This window comes from Heteronotia binoei, chromosome 2, assembly GCF_032191835.1.
Source record: "Heteronotia binoei isolate CCM8104 ecotype False Entrance Well chromosome 2, APGP_CSIRO_Hbin_v1, whole genome shotgun sequence".
NCBI lineage: Eukaryota > Metazoa > Chordata > Lepidosauria > Squamata > Gekkonidae > Heteronotia > Heteronotia binoei.
This window is the reverse complement of record NC_083224.1, coordinates 9,524,206-9,539,166: the sequence shown is the minus strand read 5'-3', so window position 1 is coordinate 9,539,166 and position 14,961 is coordinate 9,524,206. Positions and strand designations below refer to the sequence as shown.

Below are 14,961 nucleotides of genomic sequence, written 5' to 3'. Positions count from 1 at the left end.
CCCGCCTTGAAAACCCTATGGCGTTGCCATAAGTCAACTGTGAATGCAAGAGAAGCCCCATTGGATCAGGCCGCTGGCTCATCCGGTCCAACGCTCTTTGTCACACAGTGGACCAAACCCAGGTGCCATCAGGAGGTCCACCAGTGGGGCCAGAACTCCAGAATCCCTCTCACGGTTGCCCCTCCCAAGCACCAAGAAGACAGGGCATCAGCTGAATATCGCCTGCCTTTCCCTGTAAACTCCGAAACGTACTCAGTACTTTGCGATGCTTTGGTTTGCTCTGAAAATAAGGCTGCGGTCACATTTGGATTTCCAACCCCCCTCCCCCTGCCTGCCTACCCTTGGTTGGCCACTGTGTGAGGCAGGAGGCTGGACTAGGTGGACCTTCACTGGTCTGATCCAGCAGGACTCTTCTGATGTTCTTATGAAGGCCTCAACCTCTCTGCCCTTGGTTGGCCCTCCAGAGGAACTGGTTGGCCCCTGTGTGAGACAGAAGGCTGGATAGATGGACCTTTACTGGTCTGACCCAACAGGGCTCTTCTGATGTTCTTCTCAGGGGAAGGCCTCAGCCTCTCTGCCCTGTTGTTGGCCCTTCAGAGGAACTGGTTGGCCCCTGTGTGAGACAGGAGGCTGGACTAGATGGACCTTCACTGGTCTGACCCAACAGGGCTCTTCTGATGTTTTTCTCAGGGGAAGGCCTCAGCCTCTCTGCCCTGTTGTTGGCCCTTCAGAGGAACTGGTTGGCCCCTGTGTGAGACAGGAGGCTGGACTAGATGGCCCCTCCCTGGTCTGATCCAACAGGGCTCTTCTGATGTTCTTCTCAGTGGAAGGCCTCAGCCTCTCTTCCCTGTTGTTGGCCCTCCAGAGGAACTGGTTGGCCCCTGTGTGAGACAGGAGGCTGGACTAGATGGACTTTCACTGGTCTGACCCAACAGGGCTCTTCTGATGTTTTTCTCAGGGGAAGGCCTCAGCCTTTCTGCCCTGTTGTTGGCCCTCCAGAGGAACTGGTTGCCCCCTGTGTGAGACAGAAGGCTGGATAGATGGACCTTTACTGGTCTGACCCAACAGGGCTCTTCTGATGTTCTTCTCAGGGGAAGGCCTCAGCCTCTCTGCCCTGTTGTTGGCCCTTCAGAGGAACTGGTTGGCCCCTGTGTGAGACAGGAGGCTGGACTAGATGGACCTTCACTGGTCTGACCCAACAGGGCTCTTCTGATGTTTTTCTCAGGGGAAGGCCTCAGCCTCTCTGCCCTGTTGTTGGCCCTTCAGAGGAACTGGTTGGCCCCTGTGTGAGACAGGAGGCTGGACTAGATGGCCCCTCCCTGGTCTGATCCAACAGGGCTCTTCTGATGTTCTTCTCAGTGGAAGGCCTCAGCCTCTCTTCCCTGTTGTTGGCCCTCCAGAGGAACTGGTTGGCCCCTGTGTGAGACAGGAGGCTGGACTAGATGGACTTTCACTGGTCTGACCCAACAGGGCTCTTCTGATGTTTTTCTCAGGGGAAGGCCTCAGCCTTTCTGCCCTGTTGTTGGCCCTCCAGAGGAACTGGTTGCCCCCTGTGTGAGACAGGAGGCTGGACTAGATGGCCCCTCCCTGGTCTGATCCAACAGGGCTCTTCTGATGTTCTTCTCAGTGGAAGGCCTCAGCCTCTCTGCCCTGTTGTTGGCCCTCCAGAGGAACTTGTTGGCCCCTGAGTGAGACAGGAGGCTGGACTAGATGGACCTTCACTGGTGTGACCCAACAGGGCTCTTCTGATGTTTTTCTCAGGGGAAGGCCTCAGCCTCTCTGCCCTGTTGTTGGCCCTCCAGAGGAACTGATTGGCCCCTGTATGAGACAGGAGCCTGGATAGATGGACCCTCCCTGGTCTGATCCAGAAGGGCTCTTCTGATGTTCTTAGGAAGGCCTCGGCCTCTATGGTCTGCTGTTGACCCTCCAGATGAACTGGTCGGCCACTGTGTGAGACAGGAGGCTGGACTAGATGGACTGTCACTGGTCTGATCCAGCAGGGCTCTTCTGATGTTCTTCTCAGTGGAAGGCCTCAGCCTCTCTGCCCTGTTGTTGGCCCTCCAGAGGAACTGGTTGGCCCCTGTGTGAGACAGGAGGCTGGACTAGATGGACCCTCCCTGGTCTGATCCAGCAGGGCTCCTCTGATGTTCTTATGAAGGCCTCAGCCTCTCTGCCCTGTTGCTGGCCCTCCAGAGGAACTGGCTGGCCACTGTGTGAGACAGGAGGCTGGACTTGATGGGCCCTCACTGGTCTGACCCAGCAGGGCTCTTCTGATGTTCTTACAAAGGTCTCGGCCTCTCTGTTCTGTTGTCAGCCCTCCAGAGAGACTTGGTTGGCCTTTGTGTGAGACGCGATGCTGGGCTAGATGGACCTTCACTGGTCTGATCCAGCAGGCTTCTTCTAATGTCCTTATGATGTACTGTGCCTTTGGTTCTCCTGTCTTCAAATGCCAGTCTAAATGTCCTTCAGGCTGCATTGGATGATGCCGCTGAAATCTTGGCACAGCGTTTTGAAAGAACAAACTGAGGGACAGTGAAGTGCCCGTAGCTACTGATGCAACCGTTGCCTGGTTTGCGATTCATTGGCATGGGGTGGTGTGCCTGTCTAAGCACGCTGAGGAGATACCTCTTAGGAAATATTTTTGATGCAAGCCCTGTTTACGGCCGCCCACGTCACATTCCGCTCGTCAGCTGCTCGGTGAGAAGGCCTGTTAGGAAACAGAAGCCTCTTGAGATGACCGAGGCGGCTTTTGTGCTCAGAGGAAACGCTTGGGAAATGGTGTCGGTTTCAGCAGCAGTTCAGCGGGCAGCCGTGAGTGGAAAAGGAGAAGGAATCCGGCCTAGGCGGTGCTTTTTTTCCCTGGCAGTTCAGACTACTTTTCACCTTCCAAAGCAGACGAAGAGTGCCATAAACAAGGAGGCAGAAAAGCTATGGCTTGGGCCTGCAAAGGGGTTCGCGGGCTGACTGCGAGTAGACTTGAAGGTGTCCTTCTGAGCCCCGTGGCGCAGAGTGCTAAAGCTGCAGTGCTGCAGTCCAGGCTCTGCTCACGACCTGAGTTCGATCCCCGGCGGAAGCTGGGTTCAGGTCGCCGTGAAAACGTTGCGAAAGTGACGTCACCCCAGAGTCGGAAACGACTGGTGCTTGCGCAGGGGACTGCCTTGACCTTTATACTCGTGGCCGTCGCTACCACGGCTTCCACTGGCAGCGAGTTCCACAGCTCAATAGCTTCCCTCAGTCGATCCTCAAATCCATTTTCCAGCAATTTCATTCAGCGAAATCCCTGAGTTTTCAACAATATCGTTGAGAAATAGCTTATTCTCTTCTGACTTGAAGCGCATCCTAATGAAGGGGTTTATTTACAAGGCTTATGCCCCATTTTGGGGTTACAAAGAACCCGCGAGGCTCTCAAAATGCTCGTAAGAGTTTAAAAGAGAGCAGAGTAAGCAGAACGAGTGATTCTTGCACCAAACCAGCAAGTAGAATAACCAAGCAGGCGTATTGCAGGATATTGGTGGGGATGGAGGGCGCTCAACTCTCAGCCATACCGCTGGCCTTTTTTGGAAAACCTGTTGGGACAGAATGGTCTTGAACACGTGATTCTACTGAATCAGGCCCTTGGCCCATCCAGGTTGGTATTGTCTACTCAGGCTGGCAGCCACTCTCCAGGGTCTCAGGCAGACAAGGGTCTTTCACAACACCCATTATTTGATAGTTTTTTAACTTGGAGATGCTGGGGATTGAACCTGGAGCCTTCTGCATACCATGCAGATGTTCTGCCACTGATAAGAACATAAGATAAGCCATGTTGGATGAGGCCAATGGCCCATCTAGTCCAACACTCTGTGTCACACAGTGGCCAATATAAGAACATAAGAGAAGCCATGTTGGATCAGGCCAATGGCCCATCTAGTCCAACACTCTGTGTCACACAGTGGCCAATATAAGAACATAAGAGAAGCCATGTTGGATCAGGCCAATGGCCCATCTAGTCCAACACTCTGTGTCACACAGTAGCCAATATAAGAACATAAGAGAAGTATGTTGGATCAGGCCAATGGCCTATCCAGTCCAACACTCTGTGTCACACAGTGGCCAATATAAGAACATAAGAGCAGCCATGTTGGATCAGGCCAATGGTTCATCTAGTCCAACACTCTGTGTCACACAGTGGCCAATATAAGAACATAAGAGAAGTATGTTGGATCAGGCCAATGGCCCTTCCAGTCCAACACTCTGTGTCACACAGTGGCCAATATAAGAACATAAGAGAAGCCATGTTGTTTCAGGCCAATGGCCCATCCAGTCCAACACTCTGTGTCACACAGCGGCCAATATAAGAACTTAAGAGAAGCCATGTTGGATCAGGCCAATGGCCCATCCAGTCCAACACTCTGTGTCACACAGTGGCCAATATAAGAACATAAGAGAAGCCCTGTTGGATCAGGCCAATGGCCCATCCAGTCCAACACTCTGTGTCACAACGTTGCCAAAAAAGAAGGAGGTTCACAAGTGGGGCTAGAAGCCCTTCCACTCCCCCCCCCCCCCAAGCACCAAGAATACAGAACATCACTGCCCCAGACAGTTCCAATAATATGCTGTGGCTAACAGCCACTGATGGACCTCTGCTCCATATTTTTATCCAAACCCCTCTTGAAGCTGTCTATGCTTGTGGCCGCCACCACCTCCTGTGGCAGTGAATTCCACATGTTAATCACCTCTTGGGTGAAGAAGTACTTCCTTTTATCCGTTCTAACCCGACTGCTCAGAAATTGCATTGAGTGCCCACAAGTTCTCGTATTGTGAGAAAGGGAGAAAAGGACTTCTTTCTCTGCTTTCTCCATCCCATGCATAATCTTGATCCCCAGCCCGCCCCTTCCTCGGCCTAAACCAGACTTCTAGAGAGCGATCATGGTGTAGAGTGTCCATTGTGCATTCTCTGACAACAGGGGAACCCAAAACAGAGCTTCAAGTACTTGAAAAGCTGTCATATAGAGGATGGTGCGGAATTGTTTCTGCGGCTCCGGAAGGTAGGACCAGAACCAGTGGGTTGAAATTAAATCAAAAGAGTTTCCGGCTCAACATTAGGAAGAACTTCCTGACCGTTAGAGCGGTTCCTCAGTGGAACAGGCTTCCTCCTTGGGAGGTGGTGGGCTCTCCTTCCTTGAAGGTTTTTAAACAGAGGCTAGATGGCCATCTGACAGCAATGAGGATCCTGTGAATTTAGGGGGAGGTGTTTGTGAGTTTCCTGCATTGTGCAGGGGTTTGGACTAGATGATCCTGGAGGTTCCTTCCAACTCTATCATTCTATGATTCTTTGCAAAGACCTAAATATATCAGTTGGCTTGCGTTGGAGAAGGCAGTCTAGACCACATGTGGCTCTTCCACACATATTGTGTGGCTCCTGAAGCCCCCACCACCCCGTCGGCTGGCTTGGAGAAGGTATTTGTCTCTTAAAATCACTTCTCCAAGCCGAGCCAACTGGCGGCCTGGAGAATGCATTTAAAGTTGCTTTCTTTCCACCTCTCCCTCCCCCCTCCCTCCCCCATCTATCTGCCTGCCATCCTTCCTTCCCTTCCTCAAACATCTGATGTTAGATCTTGCGGCTCTCGGACATCTGACCTTTCTTTTACGTGGCTCTTATTTTAAGCAAATTTGGCCACCCTTGGTTTAGACCAGGGGTGGCCGAACTTGCTTGACTTCAAACAGTTTTATTAGTAACATATGGTAATAAATGAGAGCCAGTTTGGTGTAGCGGTTAAGTGTGCGGACTCTTATCTGGGAGAACCGGGTTTGATTCCCCACTCCTCCCCTTGCAGCTGTTGAAATGGCCTTGGGTCAGCCAGAGCTCTGGCAGAGGTTGTCCTCGAAAAGGCAGCTGCTGTGAGAGCCCTTTCAGCCCCACCCACCTCACAGGGTGTCTGTTGTGGGGGGAGAAGATATAGGAGATTGTAAGCCACTCTGAGTCTCTGATTCAGAGAGAAGGGCAGGGTATAAATCTGCAATTCTTCTTCTTCTTCTAAATTTCAATTTCTGACATCATTAATAATTAGGGTTTTTTTATCTATCCCATATATTACTTTCTACCCACCCCTCCCCCCGTTACTTGACCCCCGCCAGTGTTATATACTTAAAATCTTAATATTAAAGATACCCTTAATAACCAAAATTAATATCCTCCTCCCTCTTGTACTTAGTCATTATCAAAAATTGTCCAGTGTCCTTTTATTTTCCACTCTTTTTCTATGCATCTTCTGAACTTTTCCCACTCCATCTTAAATACTTCTAAATCATAGTCTCTTAAGGTCCTTGTTAACTTGTCCATTTCACTCCACGTCACAACTTTTACAATCCAATCCCATTTCTCTGGTGTTTTTTCTTGCTTCCACAACTGCGCATACAATGTCCTAGCAGCTGAGAACATGTCCCAGATTAAAGTTCTATCTTCTAGGGGTGGCTGAATTTGCTGAACATAAGAGCCACATAAAATAAATGTCAGATGTTAGAGAGCCGCAGGACATGAACATCAGATGCTTGAGAGCTGGGAGGGTGGGAAGGAAGGAAGGAAAATAGATGTGGAGGGAGGACGGAGGGAGAGGTGGAAAGAAAGCAAAGGAGAGATGAAAGAAAGCAGCTTTAACTTTGAATGCATTTTCCAAGCCACCAGCTGGCTTCGCTTGGAGAAATGATTTTGAGAAACAAATGCCTTCTCCAAGCTGACCAATGGGGCGTCCGTTTCAGTTTCAGCTTATTTCAGTTTATATCCCGCCCTTCCCACCGAAGCGGCTCAGGGCGGCTCACAACATAAGATCTAACATAGATTTTGGTTTTAAAAATACATCTATTTATAACAATCAAAATACATCAATTTATCACAATTAAAACAGTAAAATAATAAAACAAATAAAACAGCGATCTGTCAGAATACTACACTACAACCTTCTACAAAGTTTCCAATGCCAGTTAGTTATAGGCCAGCCGGAAGAGGGCTGTCCGGTGCTTTGAGAGGTGCACAACATGCATAAGAACATAAGAGAAGCCATATTAGATCAGGCCAATGGCCCATCCAGTCCAACATTCTGTGTCACACAGTGGCCAAATATATATATATACACACACACACACACATACACACACACTGTGGCTAATAGCCACTGATGGACCTCTGCTCCATATTTTTATCTAACCCCCTCTTGAAGGTGGCCATGCTTGTGGCCGCCATCACCTCCTGTGGCAGTGAATTCCACATGTTGATCACCCTTTGGGTGAAGAAGTACTTCCTTTTATCCGTTTTAACCTGTCTGCTCAGCAAAATCTGTCTGCGTGAAAGAGCCACAGTTTGGCCACCCTTGGTCTAGACCGTGCAGGGGTAGGGAACGTAGGCTCTCAAGATGGTTTTTTTGCCTACAACACCCATCAGCCCCAGCCAGCGTGGCCAATGGCTGGGGCTGATGGGAGTTGTAGGCAAAAAAAAAAAAACATCCGGAGAGCCAACGTTCCCTACCCGTCCAGAGTGACTTTCTGCCGGCCCCCGACTCCGAACGGAGGCCAGCTGCCCCCTCTCGGGCGGGGAACGAGATTGCTTAAGGCTGAGGCCGACGGGTTTGCTGTTTCTCGCCCAGACTGCAATTCGAAAAAGAAAAGGAAAGAAGCCGAGATCTACCAGGCGCTGAACAGCGACCCTCCGGACGTGGCTGCCCTAAGGCGCATGGCCATCAGCGAAGGGGGCCTCCTGATGGACGAGATGCGCTGCAAGGTGTGGCCAAAGCTGCTGAACGTGAACACCGAGGACCTGCCACCTCCACCAGGTGAGAGCGCACCTGCGTCTTTCCACTCAGGGAAACCTGTGAGTGTTGGGGAGAGGGCGGGGCCCAGAGTCTAAACATCTGCTCTGTTGCTTTCTTTTGTTAAATTGTTATTGACGGGGCGCTCTTAACACCAGCGCCAGCAGTCCAGAGCTTGGGAGTGACATAAGACCAGAAGAGAAGCCATGTTGGATCAGGCCAATGGCCCATCCAGTCCAACCCTCTGTGTCACATAAGAACATAAGAGAAGCCCTGTTGGATCAGGCCAGTGGCCCCTCCAGTCCAACACTCTGAGTCACAAAAGAGAAGCCATGTTGGATCAGGCCAGTGGCCCATCCAGTCCAACGCTCTGTGTCACATAAGAACATAAGAGAAGCCCTGTTGGATCAGGCCAATGGCCCATCCAGTCCAACCCTCTGTGTCACATAAGAACATAAGAGAAGCCCTGTTGGATCAGGCCAGTGGCCCCTCCAGTCCAACACTCTGAGTCACATAAGAGAAGCCATGTTGGATCAGGCCAGTGGCCCATCCAGTCCAACACTCTGTGTCACATAAGAACATAAGAGAAGGCCTGTTGGATCAGGCCAGTGGCCCATCCAGTCCGACACTCTGTGTCACAGAAGAACATAAGAGAAGCCCTCTTGGATCAGGCCAATGGCCCGTCTAGTCCAACACTCTGTGTCACAGAAGAACATAAGAGAAGCCCTGTTGGATCAGGCCAGTGGCCCATCCAGTCCAACACCCTGTGTCACATAAGAGAAGCCCTGCTGAATCAGGCCAGTGGCCCATCCAGTCCAACACTCTGTGTCACATAAGAACATAAGAGAAACCCTGTTGGATCAGGCCAGTGGCCCATCCAGTCTGACACTCTGTGTCACATAAAAACATCAGAGAAGCTGTGTTGGATCAGGCCAGTGGCCCCTCCAGTCCAACACTCTGTGTCACATAAGAATAAGAGAAGCCCTCTTGGATCAGGCCAATGGCCCGTCCAGTCCAACACTCTGTGTCACAGAAGAACATAAGAGAAGCCCTGTTGGATCAGGCCAGTGGCCCCTCCAGTCCAACACTCTGTGTCACATAAGAATATAAGAGAAGCCGTCTTGGATCAGGCCAATGGCCCGTCTAGTCCAACACTCTGTGTCACAGAAGAACATAAGAGAAGCCCTGTTGGATCACGCCAATGGCCCATCCAGTCCAACACTCTGTGTCACATAAGAACATAAGAGGGTCTGAATTTCTCCCCTATACTCGAAGCCATCTAAGAGTCTCTTTAGTTTCGGGCCAGAATAGCCGCTACACATTTCTTTCAAAGGGCCTCGGGTGCTGTCTAGAGCAATTAGCTGGTGAAGTCCTGCCCAGCCAGCGGAGATGATGGCACACAGCAGGACTTGTCTCATTGAATAATCTTGGTAGGCAAGATGTTCTTGTGGCCTATGAGCCGTACTGAAGGAAGAACCCAAACGAAAGATTTATATGATCCGAAGAGAAACTAGGGTGTGGAGTGTTTAACAAAGGCTTCGTGGGTTCATGGGCTCGAGGGCTCTTTCCGCTTCGGAGGGACGATCCAGCTTCTCATTCCTGAGAGCCAGTTTGGTTTAGTGGTGAAGTGTGCAGACTCTTATCTGGGGGAATCGGATTTCCCCCTACTCCACTTGCAGCTGCTGGAAGGGCCTTGGATCAGCCAGAGCTCTTGCTTAGTGGTTGAGTGCACAGACTCTTATGTGGGAGAACCGGGTTTGATTCCCCACTATCCCCCCCCCCCCTTGCAGCTGCTGGAATGGCCTTGGGTCAGCCAGAGCTCTCTTATCTGGGAGAACCGGGTTTGATTCCCCACTTCTCCGCTTGCAGCTGCTGGAATGGCCTTGGGTCAGCCAGAGCTCTCTTATCTGGGAGAACCGGGTTTGATTCCCCACTTCTCCACTTGCAGCTGCTGGCATGGCCTTGGGTCAGCCAGAGCTCTCTTATCTGGGAGAACCGGGTTTGATTCCCCACTCCTCCGCTTGCAGCTGCTGGAATGGCCTTGGGTCAGCCAGAGCTCTCTTATCTGGGAGAACCGGGCTTGATTCCCCACTCCTCCGCTTGCACCTGCTGGAATGGCCTTGGGTCAGCCAGGGCTCTCTTATCTGGGAGAACCGGGTTTGATTCCCCACTCCTCCACTTGCAGCTGCTGGAATGGCCTTGGGTCAGCCAGGGCTCTCTTATCTGGGAGAACCGGGTTTGATTCCCCCCTCCTCCACTTGCACCTGCTGGAATGGCCTTGGGTCAGCCAGGGCTCTCTTATCTGGGAGAACCGGGTTTGATTCCCCCCTCCTCCACTTGCACCTGCTGGAATGGTCTTGGGTCAGCCAGGGCTCTCTTATCTGGGAGAACCGGGTTTGATTCCCCACTCTTCCACTTGCAGCTGCTGGAATGGCCTTGGGTCAGCCAGAGCTCTCTTATCTGGGAGCACCGGGTTTGATTCCCCCCTCCTCCCCTTGCAGCTGCTGGAATGGCCTTGGGTCAGCCAGAGCTCTCGCAGCAGTTGTCCTTGAAAGGGCAGATTCTGTCAGAGCTCTCTCAGCCCCTCCTACCTCACAGGGTGTCTGTTGTGGGGGAGGAAGATAAAGGAGATTGTGAGCCGCTCTGAGTCTCTGATTCAGAGAAAAGGGCGGGGTATAAATCTGCAATATTCTTCTTCTTATCTTACAGTAATGACGTTTGGTGTTAGTGTAGCGTTTTCAGTGTCCAAAGTGCTTTATGCACACATCCCTGCGGCTGCCCTGCACAGTAATTCTGTGGCATTATCCGCAGCGTGGTTTGGTAGATAAGAGTGGCGGACTAGAACCCTGAGCAACCTGAGTTTGAATCTCCACTTTTGCTAGGGGAGCTCTCTGGGTGACCTTGAGCCCATCTCAAGCTCTCAGCCAGGCCCCTGTGTGAGACGGGATGCTGGACTAGATGGACCGCAGGTTTGATCCAACAGAGCTGTTTTTCAGTTCTTATGAAAGTCTTGATCTCCATGCCATTTGTTGATGCTCCAGAAGAACTGATTGGCCAGTGGGACGGGATGCTGAACTAGATGGACCTTCCCTGGTCTGATCCAGCAGGGCTCTTCTGATGTTCTTATGAAGGCCTCGGCCTCTCTGCCCTGTTGCTGGCCCTCCAGAGGAACTGGTTGGCCCCTGTGTGAGACAGGAGGCTGGACTAGATGGACCCTCACTGGTCTGACCCAGCAGGGTTCTTCTGAGGTACTTATGAAGTCCTCAGCCTCTCTGCCCTGTTGTTGGCCCTCCAGAGAAACTGGTTGGCCACTTTGTGAGATAGGAAGCTGGACTAGCTGGACCCTCACTGGTCTGACCCAGCAGGGCTCTTCTGATGTTCTTATGAAGGCCTCAGCCTCTCTGCCCTGTTGTTGGCCCTCCAGAGGAACTGGCTGGCCCCTGTGTGAGACAGGAGGCTGGACTATATGGACCCTCCCTGGTCTGATCCAGCAGGACTCTTCTGATGTTCTTATGAAGGCCTCAGCCTCTATGCCCTGTTCTTGGCCCTCCAGAGGAACTGGTTGGTCGCTGTGTGAGACAGAAGGCTGGACTAGATGGACCCTCCCTGGTCTGATCCAGCAGGGCTCTTCTGATGCTCTTATGAAGGCCTCGGCCTCTCTGCCCTGTTGTTGGCCCTCCAGAGGAACTGGCTGGCCACTGTGTGAGACAGGAGGCTGGACTAGATAGACCCTCCCTGGTCTGATCCAGCAGGGCTCTTCTGATGCTTTTATGAAGGCCTCGGCCTCTCTGCCGTGTTGTTGGCCCTCCAGAGGAACTGGCTGGCCCCTGTGTGAGACAGGAGGCTGGACTAGATGGACCCTCACTGGTCTGATCCAGCAGGGCTCTTCTGATGTTCTTAGGAAGGCATCAGCCTCTATGCCCTATTGTTGGCCCTCCAGAGGAACTGGCTGGCCACTGTGTGAGACAGGAGGCTGGACTAGATGGACCCTCACTGGTCTGATCCAGCAGGCCTCTTCTGATGTTCTTATGAAGGCCTCAGCCTCTCTGCCCTGTTGTTGGCCCCTCAGAGGAACTGGCTGGCCACTGTGTGAGACAGGAGGCTGGACTAGATGGACCCTCCCTGGTCTGATCCAGCAGGGCTTTTCTCATGTTTTTAGAGCTATCCATTAGGGGCTATACAATGCTCTGACTCATACAGAGATGAAAGGGTTGATGCCCATCTACGTAGCAGGCCTGTATATACAAACTAAACTATTTCCTCAAACTTACAAAAAAGAGAGAGATTTACACACACACACAGACACAAAGGGAGAAACTGCAAACAAAGACGACGTCAGCTGCTTTCGTGACTCGGAACGCTGGTGAGTTCTGTTTCCATGGAAGGGGAGAGAGCGCTGGAAGCTTACAGTGTCTTTTTGCAATGCCCGTTTGGAATTTCAGAGGGCCCAGCAGCCCTCTCGGCGTGCAGCAGAACAGCTCGTTTCGAGTCCACTCGCAACTTTCGAGGCCGACGAGGATCTGACGCAGGAAAGCTCATGGCCCGAAAATCTTGTCGGTCTCCAAAGCGCTGCCGGATTCGAACCCAAGTCACCGCGGGGGCGTAGCGGTGGTCGCTCTGGTCGCGCCGTTCCTGGTGACGTCCGAAATGACTCGCGTCAGCGGCAGCTGCTGATCTGGGGCAAGCAAATGGTTGTGTTGCCCCACTCCGTGTGGGAGGAGAGGCGTGCCACCCTGCAGTCTTTGGTGCAAGGCAGTGATAATCGTTCAGGGTTTCTCACTGAGGCATCTGTAATCTTGTTTTGCAGGAAAGGAACTCCGGGAGAACAACAAAGATTACCAGCAAGTGCTGTTGGACGTGAGGCGATCCCTTCGCCGTTTCCCTCCAGGTGGGATTAGTATCATTCTTTACAAAGAAAAAGAAAAAAAGAGCCCCGTGGCACAGAGCGTTGAAGCTGCAGTCCTAAGCTCTGCTCATGACCTGAGTTTGATCCCCGGCGGAAGCTGGGTTTTCAGGCAGCCGGCTCGAGGTTGACTCAGCCTTCCATTCTTCCGAGGTTGATAAAATGAGTCCCCAGCTCATGACCTGAGTTCCCTCTAAACCGAGTTTGTGTGAGCCAGCGCACAAATTTGTAGCCTCCAGCTGACGCATTTTTGTCTTAGCGCAGGAAAATTGACCCGGGAGCGCAATAATTGCTGGATTTATATCCCGCCCTCCACTCCAAAGAGTCTCAGAGCGGCTCACAATCTCCTTTCCCTTCCTCCCGCACAACAGACACCCTGTGAGGTAGATGAAGATATTGGACTTATATCCCGCCCTCCACTCCGAAGAGTCTCAGAGCGGCTCACAATCTCCTTTCCCTTCCTCCCCCACAACAGACACCCTGTGAGGTAGATGAAGATATTGGACTTATATCCCGCCCTCCACTCCGAAGAGTCTCAGAGCGGCTCACAATCTCCTTTCCCTTCCTCCCCCACAACAGACACCCTGTGAGGCAGGTGGGGCTGCGAGAGCTCTTACAGCAGCTGCTCTTTCAAGGACAACTCCTGCGATAGCTTTGGCTGACCCAAGGCCATTCCAGCAGGCGCAAGCGGAGGAGTGGGGAATCAAATAAGAGTCCGCACACTTAACCGCTACACCAAACTGGCTCTCTAAATCAGGGGTGGCCAACGGTAGCTCTCCAAATATTTTTTTTGCCTACAACTCCCATCAGCCCCAGCCAGCATGGCCAATGGCTGAGGCTGATGGGAGTTGTAGGCAAAAAAAAATCTGGAGCGCTACCGTTGGCCACCTCTGCTCTAAAAGACTCATTTAGTTTGACTCCTTCATTTGACTGCATTATCTGACTCATTTATTGGAAGTCCTGATCAGGGTTTTAAATTGCAGCCTTCGTAGGTGTTTTTAAAATAACCAGCGCTCTATTTATGTCGCAAGCTGTCTTCTGCAAGGTGGAAAGGCAGCCTGCGAGTGTGCTAAAGAATGGAAGCAATGATGCTGATGGAAGGGCAGGCGATCTTTCTGTAGTCCGCTGTTTCCCAACTTGCGGGTCAAAAGGGGTTGCAGAGCTTCTGAAAGTGGGTCGTGAACGAGCCCTGGACTCTTATATCTTTCGGAAACCAAGATCGGACCTTGGAAATAGTATTTTCCATGTCACATATTCAGGGTGGTTTTTTTTGTAGCAGGAACTCCTTTGCATGTTAGGCCACACATGTTTAAAGGGAGGGACGGTGGCTCATTGGCGGAGCATCTGCTTGGTAAGCAGAAGGTCCCAGGTTCAATCCCTGGCATCTCCAACTAAAAAGGGTCCAGGCAAGTAGGCGTGAAAAACCTCAGCTTGAGACCCTGGAGAGCAGGGGAGGGAGGGTGGCTCAGTGGTAGAGCATCTGCTTGGTAAGCGGAAGGTCCCAGGTTCAATCCCCGGCATCTCCAACTAAAAGGGTCCGGGCAAGTAGGCGTGAAAAACTTCAACTGGAGACCCTGGAGAGCAGGGGAGGGACGGTGGCTCAGTGGTAGAGCATCTGCTTGGTAAGCGGAAGGTCCCAGGTTCAATCCCTGGCATCTCCAACTAAAAGGGTCCAGGCAAGTAGGCATGAAAAACCTCAGCTTGAGACCCTGGAGAGCAGGGGAGGGACGGTGGCTCAGTGGTAGAGCATCTGCTTGGGAAGCAGAAGGTCCCAGGTTCAATCCCTGGCATCTCCAACTAAAAGGGCCCAGGCAAGTAGGCATGAAAAACCTCAGCTTGAGGCCCTGGAGAGCAGGGGAGGGACGGTGGCTCAGTGGTAGAGCATCTGCTTGGGAAGCAGAAGGTCCCAGGTTCAATCCCTGGCATCTCCAACTAAAAGGGTCCAGGCAAGTAGGCATGAAAAACCTCAGCTTGAGACCCTGGAGAGCAGGGGAGGGACGGTGGCTCAGTGGTAGAGCATCTGCTTGGGAAGCAGAAGGTCCCAGGTTCAATCCCTGGCATCTCCAACTAAAAGGGTCCAGGCAAGTAGGCATGAAAAACCTCAGCTTGAGACCCTGGAGAGCAGGGGAGGGACGGTGGCTCAGTGGTAGAGCATCTGCTTGGTAAGCAGAAGGTCCCAGGTTCAGTCCCTGGCATCTCCAACTAAAAGGGTCCAGGCAAGTAGGCATGAAAAACCTCAGCTTGAGACCCTGGAGAGCAGGGGAGGGACGGTGGCTC

General features: G+C 52.0%; 1 protein-coding gene across 1 annotated transcript in view; it reads left to right on the top strand.

Annotated features, from left to right (window-relative positions):
• Positions 1-14,961, top strand: part of TBC1D20 (TBC1 domain family member 20) — a 47,070-nt gene that overhangs the window by 4,127 nt on the left and 27,982 nt on the right. Inside the window, exons 2-3 of the mRNA XM_060230570.1 lie at positions 7,620-7,805; positions 12,589-12,669. Coding sequence (XP_060086553.1) covers positions 7,620-7,805; positions 12,589-12,669 — 267 coding nt within the window. The remainder of the gene's footprint in view (positions 1-7,619; positions 7,806-12,588; positions 12,670-14,961) is intronic.